This window comes from Carassius auratus, chromosome 34, assembly GCF_003368295.1.
Source record: "Carassius auratus strain Wakin chromosome 34, ASM336829v1, whole genome shotgun sequence".
NCBI classification, from domain to species: domain Eukaryota; kingdom Metazoa; phylum Chordata; class Actinopteri; order Cypriniformes; family Cyprinidae; genus Carassius; species Carassius auratus.
In genome coordinates this window covers 26,993,706-27,012,180 of record NC_039276.1, presented here as the reverse complement: position 1 = coordinate 27,012,180, position 18,475 = coordinate 26,993,706, and the positions used below count along the sequence as shown (strand labels likewise).

Below are 18,475 nucleotides of genomic sequence, written 5' to 3'. Positions count from 1 at the left end.
TACATGAAAACTATTTTACATGAAACAGCATGATTTCAACTGTGATAATGTTTTTACACAACAATTCAACACACACAAAATGAATAGTAACCTAGTTTTACACAATATTGCCAGTTTGCCCATTTCCAACAGAAATAGTTCCAATCAAAGCAGAATCAATTGTCATTTCTTTGAAAAACACAGTTGCTCGTGTTTAGAACAACTTAGTTGAGTGAATTATTAAAATTCATAAAGACACAGGGTATGTATGAAATCACATACTCTCTTGAGTCGGTGCTTATTTGGAATTATTGACATAATCATTTAAGGTATTGGCAACAAATACAACTATATACATCATATTTTCTTTTTTGTTTAGGAATCCTGGTCCTAATGCAGATCATTAACCCCTTCTGGGGTGAGAGATGCTGTGTCCTTTGCCTGTCATGATCCGGTCTTTGAACTGCCATTAATTCACCACACAGACTTTCACACTACGAAGTACACCCTGGACTACATTTCCTATGATCCACTGCACCAATCACAAGTTCACCTGATAACAATCACACCATGGACCTGAGAACACACACACACACACACGCTTTATAAGCATTGGACTTCCTCTCACACACTGCCGAGTATTGTTCTGCACATATCCCTCACCTAGTGATAGCTGCGATACTGAGTCGTTCCGTGTTTGCTTTCATAGTTTCTAGTTTTCATAGTCTCAGTTTAGTTTCTAGTTTTAGTCTTTTTCTTGCTTTGCCCTGTGACTCATGTTGTGATCCTTTGCCCTGGATTCTGGATTACCCCTCTTGCTTACCCCTTTGGATATTGTTTGTTCATCATAATCCCACGTTTGCCCTAGGATTATTCACGTCTCAGTTGATCTTCCAGAGTCTCGTCATGTCTCAGGTAGACTTCCAGGGGCTCATCACCCTTTCTGTATAACTTCCCACTATGGGGATCATTTTATGGTGTATTTGGGAGAGTATTGTTCTGCACATATCCCTCCCCTAGAGATTTTCCATTTTAGCTGACACTTTTATCCAAAGCGACTTACAATATATGTCAGAGGTTGCACGCCTCTGGAGCAACTAGGGGTTAAGTGTCTTGCTCTGGGACACATTGGTGTCTCACCGTGGATTCGAAACTGGGTCTAGGGGTGGGCGATATCTCGATATTTAAAATATATCGAGATATTTTTTAAACACGATATGGATTTTGACATATCGTATATATCGATATATTGTTTATATTCTGATTCCGCCACTTTGCTTGTTTGCCTTCCCTGTGCTGTGCTCGCCCCCCGCCTCCTTGCTTTTGTCCCCTCTCACCTCGCGTGTAGAGAACTAGTCAAAAAAAAAAAAAAAAAGACAACTGGCTCCATTATATGGAGATACTTCAGTTTTAAGGCGTAGGGCGAACGGCAGGCAGATGTCTACTGTAGGGCCCAATGAAACGCGGACGGAATCGCGGAATCCAGTCATAAAAATGGAATTTACAGTTTAACGCGGAATGTCACGGAATTGGTCAAATTTTAAATGAATTAATCAAAAGTCGGTCATGCACTTACATCAAATCGCGAAATGGACTAATATCTGCAAATATTAACCCGGAAAAGTCTATTTAAATATGAATCCTGCATGTTCTGCGTGTCTGTGTCAACGAATGGAGCAGAAGCGCGTCTTCATTCATTAAACACGGAAGCTCGCATAACGCTCGCGCTGATTTCATTGTCTTTCCTCTCTCTAAATAAAGACGTGAACACATGAGGAACATCTCCAGAACTGCACTGAGAGTCACTTCATGAGCATCTGACCGTCTGATTTGAGTAAGACTAGCTCATATCACATCATAGACTGTGGTATCACATACACAGAACTGTAAAGGTAAACCCGTCAAAATAAAAGTATTTGACAGAAATCTATTACTATTGTACAGCAGAATGTAGATAGCCCACTACTACTACTATTAAAATGAAACGAACATAATTTTATAAGGAATAATCACACAACATTTCTCCCATGTTTTATTTTTAATAGTAAATCCCCTTTGTTTACCAAAAAATAAAGTTTGCTTAATTTTAAATAATTAAAAGATAAATTAAATGAATGTTTTATGCCTTCATTTGATAATCAGTAAAATGTAAATACACAGAATTTCTGAAGGGAAAAAAACATTTCACATAAGGCTATTTTAAGAATTGTTTTTAACTAATTAAGTTGTTTTTATGCATTTATGCACACAGAATTAGGTAACAATAAAACATATGGTGAAGAAAAAAATAAAATGTTTCATAGGCCCCTTAACATGTAATATTTGCCATATTTGTTTTTGCAGTAGTTTTTTGGGGGTTATTTTTCCTGTAAAGATATCGAGATATATTTTTTGCTCCATATCGCCCAGCCCTAACTGGGTCTCTCACACCAAAGGCACGCGTCTTATCCACTGCGCCAACTCCTCCCCAGAGATAGCTGCGATACTGAGTCGTTCCGTGTTTGCTTTCATAGTCTTGTTTTAGTTTCTAGTTTTCATAATCCTGTTTCAGTTTATAGTTTTCATAGTTTAGTCTTTTTCTTGCTTTGCTGGATTACCCCTCTTGCTTAGCCCTCTGGATAGTGTTCGTTCATCGTAGACCCACACTTGCCCTAGGATTATTCTTGTGTCTTGCCCTCTTTTGCTGCTTCTAATGTCTTTTGTGATATTTCACAATCTATATTTTTATCCATTATGCTTCACAGACAGTGACTTACACCAATAAGCTTTCTTTACCCAATGATATATATATATATATATATATATATATATATATATATATATATATATATACACACACACATATACATACACACACACACATTGAGGAATAGAATATTATAGAATAGTTCAAAACAACCACATTTATTTGTAATATAATTCTTTTGTAACAGTATGTTTTTACTCTCACTTCTGATCAATTTAATGCATCCTAGCTGAATAGAAATATTATATTCCAAAATAATAAAAAACAAATCTTACTGTCCCCACCTTTAAAGCTCCACAATATGTAGGAATTTTGTAATAAAATATCCGAAAATAACTTGCACAGGGTGATATATTTCCTCCAGTTGTGTACTTACAATATCTCAAAAGTCTCCAAAGATTTTTTATTTCAGAAAAATTCAGATTTTAAATAACTGGCCGTCCCGGAAAAGAAATGTCGCCTCTCAGTGACGCAATGTCTGCTCTATACGTTGTTTCCGGTGTAGATCATGTGATGTTCCACCACACCGGTCAAATGCCACATGATCAAATGCGGAAGTGGTGGTTATGTTATAGCCGCGCGTATGGTTTGGTTGTCGTTGTTATGGATCACGATTACTCTTTGGCGAGTATTGAAGTGCCAGTAAAACTTAAGCGTCCATATTCGGATACACGCAGACTGTGACAAACGGAGGAATAAAACCAGGATAAATATCGGCCAGGTGTTTACGAGATGTAGAGAGCTGCGTGAAAATCTTGGACTTGACAGAAGGCTTGTTCGACTTCATGCAGTTTTGCGCAAACCGATCGTCGGCTGACTTGAAGCAGTGCATGCCGGTTAGAAATTTTGTCCGACTTGATACAGCGCTGACGCCACGTGACTGTGACGTGTGCCGTCAAAGTACCACGAGAGCGATTCGAGAGTAGCCGGAGAACTCAGCCAGCGCAGCTTCTGAAGAGCGGCTGCACAGATTCTGATGACGACAAAATGATGATCTTCGTAAGGAGAACCGGGATCTTAAGGTGAGGGTTAGAGAAAATGAAAGATACAGAATGAGATGGTGCCTCCGTATCAAAGGCATAGAAGAGAAAAAAGACGAAGACATCAGATCAGTTGTTATCCAAACCCTTGGTAAGATTGCACCCGATTTGGAGCCAAAGCTGGAAGAAGCTGTTGATGTGGTTCATCGGCTGGGAAGAAAGATGGACAGTAGAAGCAGGAACGTCATCGTGCTATTTGTACAAAGACGGGTGAAGGACGAAATCTGGCGTCTAAGCAAAGATTCTCCAGTCTGCAAAAAGGAAGGGATTCGATTCGCGGAGATGCTTCCTCGTGAGGATTTAGAGGAAAGGCAAAAGCTCTGGCCTCAAATTGATCAAGCTAGACGGGCAGGAAAGAAGGCTTTCTTTCGCGGTCCGTATGGCTTTATTGAAGGGCGGCAGATTAATGTTGATGGATAAGGTGTTAATTTTAGGACAGTGGGTAATTTTGTTTCATTGGGCAACTGGAGCTCTAATTGTAAGTTTACAGGTTAAGCAGATTCTGAGTGTCAAGTAGGTGTTTTATAGTTTAATTTTTGCTTTTATTCTTTTCTTCTTTTTTTGTTGTTGTAGAGTTTTATGGTTAAGACCAAAATTGTTTTTGGTTCTCTCAATGTTAGGGGCTTGAAAGACATTGTAAAGAGAAAGGCAGTGTTTTTGTTTTGTAAAGGGCAAAAAGTTCATTGCTTGTTTTTACAAGAGACTCATTCAACAGACTCGGATACCTCTTTTTGGACTAATCAATGGGGTGATAAGATTTTTTTCAGTCATGGTTCTAACCGTTCTGGAGGTGTGGCAATATGTTTCAACAAATGTCCTGGGGAAGTCATTAGTTATAAAGTTGATGGTAATGGTCATTGGCTAATGGTGGTACTTAAAATTGATGATATTTTTTTCATTTTATTTAATATTTATGGATTTAACAATGCAGCTCAAAATCAGAAATTAATAGTAGATGTCTCTGAGGTGATTACAGAAACTAAAGTAAAATACCCAACAGATAATATTATAGTAGGAGGGGATTGGAATATGGTTCCAGATGAGTGGAAGGACAGATGGCCTCCCAGACTGAACAAACAGCGGCTTAATGTTTCCATTGAATTTTTGAAATCCGAAAATAATTTGTATGACATTTGGAGAGATTTATATCCTGATGCTGAATGTTTTTCCTGGTTTAAACCCAATGGGGAGAACAAATCCAGAATTGATTATTGGTTGGTAAGTAACAATATTATAAAATTTGTTTCTCAATCTTCAATTTTTAAAGCTCCATTAACCGATCACTGCTTTATTGATCTTGTGCTAGAACCTGTAGGTAAGCAATTTAGAAACAAAGGTTATTGGAAGTTCAATGCCCATCTTTTACAAAATGAAGAATTTTGTAGTAAAATTAAGGAATTGATTAGAAATATAGAGATAAATGATTCTTTTGACTGTAATGTAAGCAAATGGGAATTTTTAAAATTTAAAATTAGAGAATTCTCCATACAATTTTCTAAGAAAATATATAAAGAAAAAAAGATTTTTGAAAATAACCTAATTCGTGAAATAAGTTTGTGCTGTATTAATCCTGTGTTAAATAATGAGGAAAAAAATAGGCTGATGGAGCTGCAAAATAAATTAGATCATCTTTATCTGGAGAGGGCACAAGGGGCCTTTGTAAGGTCACGTGCCAGGTGGATTGAGGATGGAGAAAGGAACTCTTCATATTTTAGTAATTTGGAAAAAAATAGACAACAAAGAAACTCCATTGATAGTTTAATGATCCGAAATGAAGAATGCAAAGATTTAACAAGAATTGAAAAAGAAGTGTTTCTGTTTTATTCTAATTTATATTCTTCTGATTTTTCTTCAGATGACTCGGATCTCTTTTTTGCTAAAATTAGAAACAATATTCCACACATTGATAACTCTTTTAAAAAGTTATGTGATTCGGATCTTAGAGTTGAAGAATTGGATTCAGTTGTTATGAAGTTGCCTTTAAATAAATCTCCAGGGACTGATGGGCTCACTAATAATTTTTTTAAATTTTTTTGGAAGGATTTAAGGATTTTATTATTTAATGCCCTAGCAGAAGCTATTGAAAAGAAAGAGTTGATAGAAAGTATGAAGCAAGGATTAATTACACTTATTCCTAAAGCTGGCAAAGATAAAAGAGTTTTAGATAATTTGAGGCCTATTTCTTTACTCAATACGGATTATAAGATTTTTTCTGGGGCTATTGCTGCTAGACTGAAAAAAGGTATTTCTACCATAATTAGTGAGACACAGTCAGGCTTTTTAGAAGGAAGGTCAATTCATAACAATGTTAGATTGGTTTTAGACTTACTTGACTATAGTGAGGTGGTTCAGGGAAGTGGATTTCTTATTTTTTTAGATTTCTTTAAAGCATTTGATGCGATAGAGCATCCATTTATTTTGAAAACTCTGAAGCACTTTGGTTTTGGAAGAAGATTTATAAATTTAATTGAAATGTTATATAATGATATTAATAGTTCGGTAGCTCTAAGACATAGAACTTGCACACGATTCCCTATTAAAAGGGGAATTCGTCAAGGTTGTAGTAGTTCCCCATTATTGTTTATTATAGTAGCAGAGTTGCTATCGATATTGATTAAAAATAATGGTATTGAAGGGTTATCAGTGTTGGATAGACAAATTATAATAAGCCAATTTGCAGACGACACAACGTTGTTTTTAAAAAATGAACAACAAATTCCTTTAGCTTTACATTTGGTTAATATGTTTTCTAAGGCTTCTGGGCTGTATTTGAATTTAAAGAAATGTGAAATGTTAACTTTACATGAGTTTCCTTTGCAATCATTATTTAATATTCAAATAAAGGAGGAAGTAAAATATTTAGGGATTGTTATCTCTAGAGAGAAAGTAACAATGGAGAATAAAAATGTATGGAATAACATAGAGAAGTGTAAATTGATATTGAATAGATGGCTGCAAAGGGATCTTACAATCTTTGGAAGAGTTCTTTTGTCCAAAATGGATAGTTTGTCTAGACTCATCTACCCAGCCTTTTCCATGCCCATTTCAACAAAAATGATTAAAGCAATAAATAAGATGAATTTTAAATTTATTTGGAGGAATAAATGTCAGTACATAAGAAAGGATGACATGATTAAAAAGTATGAAGATGGTGGAGTAAATGCGATTGATTTTGACGTTATGAATGGTGTATTGAAATTAAAATGGTTAAAATCCTTCTTATGTAATCATCAATCCTTTTGGTATATTGTCCCAAGTGCAATTTTTAAAAAATTGGGTGGAATTAATTTCCTTTTACGTTGTGATTTTGAGTGTACCTCTTTACCACTAAAACTTTCTGACTTCCATCAGCAAGTCCTGCTTTATTGGAAATTATTGTTTAAGCATAATTTTACGCCTCATAACACTCCAGTTTGGAATAATAGATATATAAAATTTGGTAGAAAATCCGTTTTTTTTGAGGAATGGAAATCCAAAGGGATTTGGGCTGTTGCCCATTTTTTGGATGATAATGGGAATTTGTTATTACATAGAGAGTTTTGTGAGAAATTCCGACTGCAATGTACCATTAATATTTACAATCGAATTATTAGAGCCATTCCAGTTGCTTTAAGAGTAATTGTTAAAGAAGATATTGTGAACTCCAAAGTTTCCCCAGAATTGAGGCAGCTTTCCTTAGAAGGTCATGATTTCTGTAATAAAAAATGCTCTAATAGAGTTACTAGAAAGTTGATTTCACAGGTTTTATATCCAAACCCAATTAGACGAGAATATGTGCTTAAAGATTTTGATAGGAATGAAGTTAAAAAAATTAGAAAAAACTATTTGTCTTACCCCCTCCCTCCAAAAGTTAAAGAGGTGTGCTTCAAGATTATAAATGAGATTTACCCTACCAAAGAATTTTTAAGGTTAAAATTTAATTTTGATACAAATGATTGTGTTTTTTGTGAAAAAAGTATTGAAACTCTAGAGCATGTTTTTTTTTGGTGTGATTCAGTTCACTTCTTTTGGAGTGAGATGCAAAATTGGTTATGTTCCAAAGATGTTGAATTTTCACCATTCAATGTGAAGGTAGTTAGGTTTGGTATTTTTCATGAAAACAAAGAGTTAGAATTTTTTCTCAATTCTCTTATTTGTTTTGGGAGGTTTTTTATTCACAAATGCAGATGGTTTAAATCTAAACCCAACTTTATTCATTGGTGTAATGAGCTAAAACTTTTATATAAATCCTTAAAATTTGTTAAGAATAAAAAAGCCCTTAAACTGACCTCTATGTTGGAATTATATAATTTAATTTAAAAGCCCATTTTGTATTATTGTTTTTTTTTTTTTTTTTTTTTTTTTTTTTTTTTTTTTCTTATTTATTTATTTTTTTGATGTGTTTGTGGTTATAAGTTTGGTTATGCTCAACCAAGGCTGAATAATTGTGGTTATTTTTTTGAAAATATGTTCATGTACCTTGTTTGGTTGTAATGTTGTTGAAATAAAGGCAAAAAAAAAAAAAAAAAAAAAAAAAAAAAAAAAAAAAAAAAAAAAAAAAAAAAGATTCTGATGACGACACAACTGATCCACGATTGGCTGGATTCACTGATGACACCGATGACGTGCTTTTCAAGTTTATTGCGAGTCGGCTTCAGTTTCAGAAATTCTCATATGGACTTTTAAAACAGTTCAATACGTTTTTATGTCGTCTTCATCTTATAAATCATATTTATTAAATATTGTTTTACTGTATTTACTTTATTGTTAATATAAAGTTTGTGTATGTTTATTTTGCATGACTTTCTTTTTTATACAGACCTTTTACAGTATTCAGCAGCATAACCTATTCAAATGAGCATTTTTAAGAACTAAAATGTTAATCTAAAAAGCATACAATCTAATGTGGTCATAAATGCTCCTATACAAATGATACATAATACATTATGTTCCTCCATTTGTTTGGTTTCTTCATATTCTCTAGTTTATTTAGCTGTGTTTATACTTCACCTGCATGTGGTTAGCAAACTGCTAACAACTTGCTGTAACTTCAACTTAACAACTTGACAACACTGTTCACTTTCAAATAGTTGGTCTAAATCACAATATAAATCCAACAGAATTGTGCTTTTCTGTATATGAAAATCAGTGGTGTTATGTTTAAAATGTTAAAAAGCTCAGCAGGAGGGCACTGTAAATCTTGTTGCTGAAACCTTCTTGAAAAACACATACCCACCAGGGAATTTTTTTATAGGTTACTTTTATCATTTTGTATAAGCAGAAACACCCATGTCATACTGATAAAGTATATATCCAATATGGTATCTTGTTTTGGAAGGCACCCTTCCAAAACACCACTTTTTTTTTTTTTTTTTTTCAAAACACCACTTATACACACATTTAAACGCGATCAAGTAAGCAATCGCCACGTGATCTGCCATGACTGACGTAATTGCAGCAAACTACGGGAGCCACAACGTGTCCGGCTTCATATCTCCGCTTGCAGCTCCTCCCCACCTGCACGCGGCTACTCTCGCCGATCGGTTGCATCCAGCCGCAGCCGATGTCGAACACACCTAGAGACTCTGCTCTCGCGAGTGTATTGATAGACAGGTAAGCAAATCAATTATTTTGTTGTTCTACAAGTAAGGTAATAGTTACAGTAAAGATGATTTTAATAGATATGAATTACACCACATGCCTGTACATTCTGTCACTGTAGCATTTTTTTTTTATCAATAACGTTACCGTGAGAAAATAACATAACGTGGCAAATGGACTGTTATATTGCTCTTTGTACTAAGGTAAGGATTTGTATCACGTGTGGTGACCGAGATTATGGCAGTACAATTAAATACAATCGGATATGTGTTGTTAAAAATATATTTAGTCATTACTTGCAAATGTTCGTTCAAATTTAGTTTTAGAACGATTGGTTTGAGCACGTTAAACAACACTGCATTAACCATAAACACGTAACACAGCACAACATTAACCCAACAAATCAATTAACAAACAGCTGTGCAGGTAAACCTCACTCCCCGACAGATGCTAGTGGCTGTAGCCATTTAGCCTCCTTGTTAGTGCGTCCGCCTCCCATGCCGAAGACCTGGGTTCGAGCCCCACTCGTCGCGAGGAGCGTCAGAGAGGACCCAGGAGAGAGGGGTTACATATAGTATAACATTTCACGTTCCTTGCAGTTCATTAATTATGATGACATAAAATAATACGATCAGATATACAGGTAATACAAACGCGAATAAATTACCCCATCCGTGATCATGATTCGTTTATCCAATTTAGATACATTGCTATGGTGAAAACGCATTAAAAACGACATCTCCCATCGTCACCTGCTTCATAGCGTCATCAAGCTTCGCTTTTGTTATTGTTAGAAATGCGCCCTCTTGTGGTCAATTACAAATCGCATACTGGAGCTTTAATTCTGAACAATAGTGTACGTGAGCCATTCTCAAGTTTCTGTACAGATTTCATAAAAACATTATTGCTAGCCTTTGAGGCACCTGTTTAACTATACATCTTATAACACAGAAGGAAGTGAGTTTTCTGTAGTGCATCGACCATAAACAGTGGTTAAACCAGTATCAGTGCCACAGTGAGGTAAAACTCAATCACATAGTTCAGTTCATCCCGCCCAAAATGTTCCACGGTTTTCTTTGAAACATGTACTTGTTTCTTGTTTATGTAGCTTTTAGTCTGAAATGTGTCCAGGAAACATAAAATCAACACATAAATCATTTTTTAGAATGAATATCCCACATCTAGTGCTTTGACGTAGAATATGTTTGACTTTACACTAGTTAAGGCACTGGTGCTGAACCATTTAACAGCAAAATGATCTAATATAAACATTCACCCAACTAGATTTAGCATCAGACCCTGTCAGATCTGCACTTGCTCAGACAGATGCTCTCTTTCAGTGTGACGGCACCGGAAGCAGCCGTACCAACGGGCGACTCACATTGACATCATGGCATTTAGTAGCTGGTATTAAGATCCCAAATTCTCCAAAAAAACAATTACATCACCTGAGAGGGAAAAAATAATGACAGCTGCCGTCAAATGTCGTTCAGTCACTTTGAGTGGTTTCCACCTCACTGTTTTGGACTCTTGTCTTTAACTTTAGTCTTACTCTCCCATATAGGAGTCCTCACGAATAGCAAACCCACAGCTGCCAGTCCCAGAACAACCCCTAAACTAGGAGGTCCACAGGGGCTGACTTCTTGAGCCAGACCAGACAGCAGTGGTGCTAGGACCCGTCCCACAGCTGTGACCGACTGTCCCGCTCCAATTAACGTCCCGCTAGCTTGGGATCCCCCACGCTGCAGCTCTAAATCAGTGATGCATGTGCGTCCGATAGTGGTAGAGATGGCAAAGAACGTGGAAGTGAGCAGGACCTGCCAGACGTTGGGTGCCGTGGCATACAGAAAGATCAACGTGCAGGTGAGTGCAGTAGAGTGCAACAACAGAGCAGACATGTTGTTGCCATAGAGGTTTGTGACCGGTCCCACCAAACATCCAGCAAGGGCCCCCAACATACTACTGTAGCTGATCAAATAGCCGGTCACCTTTGGTTTGAGCTCGAAACGCTCCTCCATGGCTAAGGAGAAGTTACTGTAGTAAAGCATTATGGATAAAGCCATTAGAAGACGCACCAGGAACACGTCCCACATGTCGGAGGACGCCACCGCGCGGATCTGTATCCACACCGAGGTCAGCTGTCTCCAGGCAGGCTGGACAACAGACATGTCTCTCCAGCCCCAGCCTCCATTGGTTTGACAGCGGACTGCCGAGGCATTAGGACGGCGAATGTGCTTTTTGTCGGAGCAGTTCTGCTGGACTGAGTTCTTCACCTCATTGTAGGAGTTGCTGGGTTTGGTTTTACTGTTAGCGTTTGCATCAACGCAGTGATTCAGTGTCTCATGCCATGGTAACATCCAGACCAAACCTGAGGAAACAACAATTGGAGAAGCTTTGTATCTGAAGGGATCGCTTGTGAAAAAGAAGTGCACTTAACTTGTAGTGCGCAGAAATTATATATATAAAAAAATTGTACTTGCAGATACAGCAAGTTCATTTTAAAACATTGTTTAATACTCATTTGTCATGCTTTAAAGAAGTACTTATTTTGAATTTTTGATTTGTCATACTGAAGCATTTTAACGGTCATGATTTGGCTTCAGACTTGTAATATTGTTCATATGCTGTACATATGAAGCAGTTTTATAATTCTTTATGGTGCTTTTATGTCCTTTTTGAAGTTTGAAAACTTTAGCTCACGTTTATTGCAATTGCACGGCAAACAGTTTCAAAATTTTTTCCTTTTGTGTCCGGTGGAAAAAAAATTCATTTTGGAATGACATGAGGGTGATTAGGCAATGACCTAAATTTGACTTTTGGATGAACTACCCTTTCAGTGTATTAAAAAATAATGTCAGAAAACACTGGGTTTATCTTGCTCACCTGCGTTTAGAAGGAAAATGGCTGCACAGACGAATGAGGATAAGTAAAAACCTCCCTCATGTTCGGTGAGATATCCCCCCACCACCGGTCCCAGGATGAACCCCACACTCGAGGCGGCATTAAAGTGTCCCATCACTAGAGGCCGCTCTTTCTCCGACACCAGATCTGACAGGAGCGCTCGGCAGATGGACAGGGAGTGTTTAAACAGCCCTTTACATAGGAAAGGGAATCATTTCAGTAATGCTATACTTCTTAATTTGCAATATGAACCAAAGTACGCCACTACTCACCCACTGGTATCCTGGCCAGCACAAAGAGTGAAATACTCGTGGACAGACCCAGCAGGCCATATCCAAAGGCACTGAGCAAAAGGCACGTCAGTAGTGAATAACGTCTCCCAACCACATCACTCCAACTTCCCTGACAATCAGAGAATACAACACATAAGAGACAGTGAAATATATAAAAGAGGACATTATCAAATAATAACACGGACCTGAGGTGATAATTCCATAATTACCGTATTTTCCAGACTATAAGTCACACTTTTTTTCATAGTTGGCTGGTCCTGCGACTTATAGTCAGGTGCGACTTATTTATCTAAATTAACTTGACATGAACCGAGAGAAATGAACTAAGAGAAAACATTACCGTCTCCAGCCACCAGATGGCGCTCTATGCTGCTCACTGCTCCTGTAGTCTACACTGAACACACACAGCGCCCTCTCATGGCTGGAGACGGTAATGTGAACTCTTGGGCCTAAATAAATGTGACTTATAGTCCAGAGCGACTTATATATATGTTTTTTTTCCTCGTCATGACGTATTTTTGTACTGATGCGACTTATACTCAGGTGCGACTTATAGTCCGAAAAATACGGTAGTGCAAGTGTTGTTAAAAATAATATTTTGTTGTGTTTAAAGAGGAACATCTATTTTGATGTGGTGACTTACATATTAAATCACATGTAAAGTACTAGTGTAATTTTCTCTTTTACTGTAGTATGTTATTTGGTTTTACATTGAAAGCCAATATATTTTTAACATACTAAATTGCAACTTTGTTATTCCAAATGTGTAAATAAAACAAACAAATAAATATATAAATGACATACAAGTTTCAATAGAAAGGGAATATTTTATAATTCCAGCCAAAGATCTATTATTCACAGTCTAATTGCATTTGATATCAATTTAAACATTTAAAATTGCCAAAAACATTACATTCAGTTTGCATGTAAGTATATTCTTATAAATATGTATATTATTTCTATAATAAATAAATGCAAAAGTAGTGTATGCTGGTGAACTCTTTTTTTTTTTTTTTAGCAAATACACAATCTTTTTTTTTTTCACAACATAACCACGTAAAGATGCTGTAAGCAATGCTACCTGTTTTGCTAAAGAGCTAACCTTGCTTAATTTTAGCAAAACAGCTCACTCCAAAATCCTGCCTTCCAAATCTCCAAACCAAAAGCTTTAAAATGACTCTTTTTGTTCTATACAGAACATAGTGCTGTCACAGATAGACGTAGATGTGAAATCTCATGAAACCAATTTCAGTGATACCCATCATTTGGTAGGACATTTTCTGTGTGATATTAATTGGAGAAACTTTGAACGAGAATCTTAGTCGTTTATTAAAGAAAAGCATGTCTCGGTGAAGAAAGCTAAAGTTTATAGCCTACAGGCAGACAGATCGGACCTGACAAATGAAACCTCTCAGGCCCGAGGCAAGCACTACAGGCATCTCCATACCAGCACTTATTAGACTGAGGTATCACACACACACACACACACACACACACACAGCACACTGGTGTAATGCAATAAAAACTTAAATTGGATTTACTGTTCTCTCTGTTTCTGGCCTACAGGCATGTCATAAAGGTTCACTGTTCCTGTCTGCAGTCTCCATGCTTAACATCCAAGAGAAGACAAACATCTCCTTCACTTCTTAACTAGCCCCGTGACCCTTCAGTCTTTAACCAGTTTAAATCTGTGTGTGCCAGTGTGTTCGTCAATGGTAACATGACGACCCATTTTACAGTAACACACTCTTAACGTTAAAGCAATCTGCAGTTTGAGTCTCCCTGTAATGTTGATTGTAATAAATAATGACTGTGATACGTGCTTTAGTTTCCATGGCCAGAGATCAGATGAGCTGAACATGGATTATTGAATTACTAAAAAAAATCACTACTTACCACCACGGTGCTAGAGAAGAATTGTAATACTCCATATGTAGATCCTGCAGCAATGGAAAACATTCATCATTATTAACATCACTAAATAAATTAACCACTAAACAAAGGAATAATTTTCATTTCACAATCCAGCGGTTGAGAGGACAAGACCTTGTGATCACAATCTAAGCTGCTTGCCTCATGAACTCAGTGAAAATATCAATTGAGTTGGTGATTTCCAATGACATTATGTGCCGTGTGTAAGCAGCCCTTTTAATCAGAGACGAGGCGCAGGCAATGTGCAAGAGATTTCAATCACCTGCTTGTCTAAAAATTACAATCGGCCGGTTATTAAGTCATCTGTTGACTGAAAAAGCAAGAAAAGTGAATTATCTTTGGTCCTTTTGAGAAGAGGATGTGCAGATTGGACGTATACGTTTAGAAAAACAAAAGCCTATTGTTCCGTTAAAATTATTTTGCATTGAATTTGATTTTGGGAGAATGGACATTCTGACTCACACTTTTTCCAATACATCAGTGAAATATTTCTGAGTAAAAATATTGTCTTCTTGCATTAAAACATTGCCGTCTAATATTCATAGGAGTTTGACAGGGATGGCAAGCTGGCGTCCCATTAATAAATACCTTTCAAACACAACTTGATATATATATTTTTTTCTTACTATGATTTATTTAATATTACTTACTTGTTAATAAATACATAATTTAATTAATGGTCTAAGATCTGAGGGTGAAATTTTGCAATTTATTTGCTATAAGCTATTTCAGTAATAATCAACAGGCAAATAAAACTGACTTCAATACATACCATTTCTAGGTAGAGGTTTATACAAATCTATACAAATTAATTGTATTGTGTATATAGTCTAGATTCCTAAAATGTGAGCTTTTTCTCTGTATAACACCAAAGGATGCTAATCTTCATAACAGGCAACAATAAATGAAATATGTTATTAATACTGAATCTCAGGGCTACCATGGAATTGAACAACAACAGAGACTTACCTACAATCCCAGCCACTGTAGGACTTGCTCCTAGAGACTTCACATGATGACTCAGCAAAGGGATAATCATACTGACCCCAAAGAGGTCCTGAAAACACACACACAGGGGATTTATACATCAGCAAATCAAAGCTTGATAAATAGATTTCTAGCATTTCCTTATAACGACTATTACAGTACAATGTCAACAGATTTACTATGAAATGGTAAGAATATGGAATTAAATTGACTGATTACATGAATCCTGAATTGCAAAACAGAACTTCAGAATGGCATTTAAATCTAATTTAAATATTATTCTACAATGCATTTTGCCACTTGATTCATTGAGTAAAAAAATCAATGCATTTTCCAATAAAAAGTTATAATGAATGTGAAGTTTTCCTAAGATAAAACAGCCTGATCAGGTAAAATATATTCACTGACAGCTGAAAAAAAAAAAAAAAAACTTCTTTTTGAAACTAATAACATTAAAGTGCTTTGTGGAACATGCTAAAAACACTGGTTGAATGAAGGTGTCAGCTGTCATTACAGTAATGTCAGTTGGAATAAATAAGCGTAGGTTAACTTAAACAAAAGCCATACACCACTGAGCTTGTTTATCTGGATTTTTATACACAGTCGTGCCAGCCAAGGACCTGATTGAAGTCACGCCGTACCTCAATGCAGTGTCTCGGCACTTTCTATTAAACTAAAACTTTTAATCTAACAAAAACCACCAGTGAATTAAAGCCAGGAAGAAAAAAAAAAACAAAAAAAAAAAAACAATGTATCTGAGAGGGAAAGAAGAGGAGTTCTCATGGGTGCTGCCAAAATTCACAGACAGGACAACAGATTTCTACTGATGCAAAAAAAAAAAAAAAAAGGCATCCTGATTTAAATATGGGAAGCTAAAAAAAAGCACACATGACAATATTGTGATCATGAACACAACTAAATAAAGAACAACTGGCTTGAGACATCATGAGAGGTAAAATACCATTATCAATGAGCCCTTGATAACTACACTCCTGTCCTACAACAGTTTTAGTAAATTCATTTTATCCAAGTTTTAAAAATTGTAAATCTTGATCATGTGCCATTGGGAATATGAGAATATGGATCAAGTGCCGAACAGGGACATCTGATGTTTGCCAACTTACTGACAGCAGATTAAAGTGATGTGTCATTGCGATCAATACCATACAAATACCCTCTCCAAATACAAAATAGCATACTCACCATGAATCCCACCACGTTTATACATCGTATGATCAGCGTTGGTCTCCGTCGTTTGTGGGCAAGGGCACATTTCGAGTTATTCATTCTCCCGCATTGACAGAGACTAGAGAAGTCAGTCAATGCGGAAGCGATGGAGAGCGCTGCTGTGTTGTTCTTGAGGAAGCATCACGCGGTTTATACCACCTGTCCCTTTAAAAGTGGGGCGCGATGTGCTCTGACAGTCATACTCACCTAGAAAACACGAAAATCCTTGGCTAATTGTATGTAATCACTTCAAAAGAGATGTAGCTAATCTCGTGCGCTCGAATGGGCGGGACTTGACGTGGTGTAATGCCGAGAGGTGGTTCATATAGTGTCGAGGATCTCCTGTTAATGGTACAGTCCACTGAGCGCGTCTGGCTGACACGCGCGCTGCGTTTGAACTGCGGATGATATGAATCTGGTATTGCAGGTCATCTTCTAAAATTGAGCGTTTATTTTGAAATATTTCAAATTGGGCGTTTCTCAGTTTTTCGTTGCTTCCTCAAAGCAGAGACAATATAAAACGACTTTGCTCAAAGGAAGTGAAAATGTTTTAAACACTTAAAACAATCCCAGCCGATCTTCATAAATGTCGATGTTTGATGGAATGTTTTTGTAACATTTTTTTGCGTTGAAATACAATTAAAAATAATACCCTATTATTTAATTTGATAAAACAATACATATTTAATATAGTCAAGTCAAGTCACCTTTATTTATATAGCGCTTTAAACAAAAAAGATTATGTCAAAGCAACTGAACAACATTAATTAGGTAAAAAATGTAAAAAAAAAAAAAAAAAAAAAACTTATGTATTTATTAAATGTATTTTTTTTTTTTTTTTTGCATACTTGAGCCCCATCTGGGAGTTTTTCTTCTTTGTCAGACTGTACCAACTTGTTGGGTCACTTGAGCGAGAGGGTGGATGCCATGCCTTTGAGAACTCGCATGACCTTCGGTTTATATTTCTTACATAACCTGATCTACAGACCTCAACAGTTTTTTTATTTATTTATTTATTTATTTTGTGAAATTGAATATGTACCTATAATCATTATCCACATGTTATACTGTCAGGTGAGCTTGACTCAGTCCAATATTATGTCATGGTTCTCTCTGGAAATTTGTTTGCAAATCCTCTCTGGCTTTGAATGTGGAATTGGGGAACCCAAGACCCTCCATCATCCCAGAGCAGCTGATACAGTGATGTTCCCAAGATAGCTTATATGAACACACTCACAATTACCCATCCTCAGATCTCGTGGTAAAGGAATGCTTTTGATTTTGTATAACAGAACATATAACAGCTTAATTTGAGATAATGAATCCAAATCAACAGTAAAGTAGCATGAACTTTGTCTGTCTGCATGGGTGAAAAGGACTGTTGTTTCTCAATATTATAACAGGGTAAAGCAACCTAGGTTGGGATACAGTGTGCAGAGATAAATTGAGCAGCACAGGGAACTCTATATAAACCACCTCAGCTCTACTGTGCAAAAACACCACAGACAGTCATTACCTCACCACACAAGACTCCAGCACGTGCAGTCATCAATGTATATCTGTTGTAATTATTTTAGATGGTGAAATGTTTCTCCTGTTATCTCTAATCCCTAAATATCCCTCTACCCTCAGCTCAGTGCAAGGGCAGATGTTCAGGAAAAGCCAGTTTATGTCCACTTCAGTGGCTCTGGTCTTAATTCACAACACAGTGATACTTATCTGCTCTGTGCAAAATGCCCCACTTGACGTGTAATGAGTGTATTTTCTGACAATTTCAATCAATAGATTCA

General features: G+C 36.5%; 1 protein-coding gene across 1 annotated transcript; it reads right to left on the bottom strand.

Moving 5' to 3' along the window:
• Nucleotides 1-9,922: 9,922 nt before the first annotated feature.
• Nucleotides 9,923-16,853, bottom strand: LOC113053659 (major facilitator superfamily domain-containing protein 9-like). Its single transcript, XM_026218837.1, has 6 exons — nucleotides 16,662-16,853; nucleotides 15,441-15,528; nucleotides 14,436-14,479; nucleotides 12,519-12,648; nucleotides 12,229-12,438; nucleotides 9,923-11,713 (listed from the first exon to the last, which is right to left on the bottom strand). The coding sequence occupies exons 1-6, from the start codon at nucleotides 16,743-16,745 to the stop codon at nucleotides 10,860-10,862; spliced, it is 1,410 nt and encodes a 469-aa protein (XP_026074622.1). The 5' UTR covers nucleotides 16,746-16,853; the 3' UTR covers nucleotides 9,923-10,859.
• Between the last annotated feature and the right edge of the window lie 1,622 nt (nucleotides 16,854-18,475).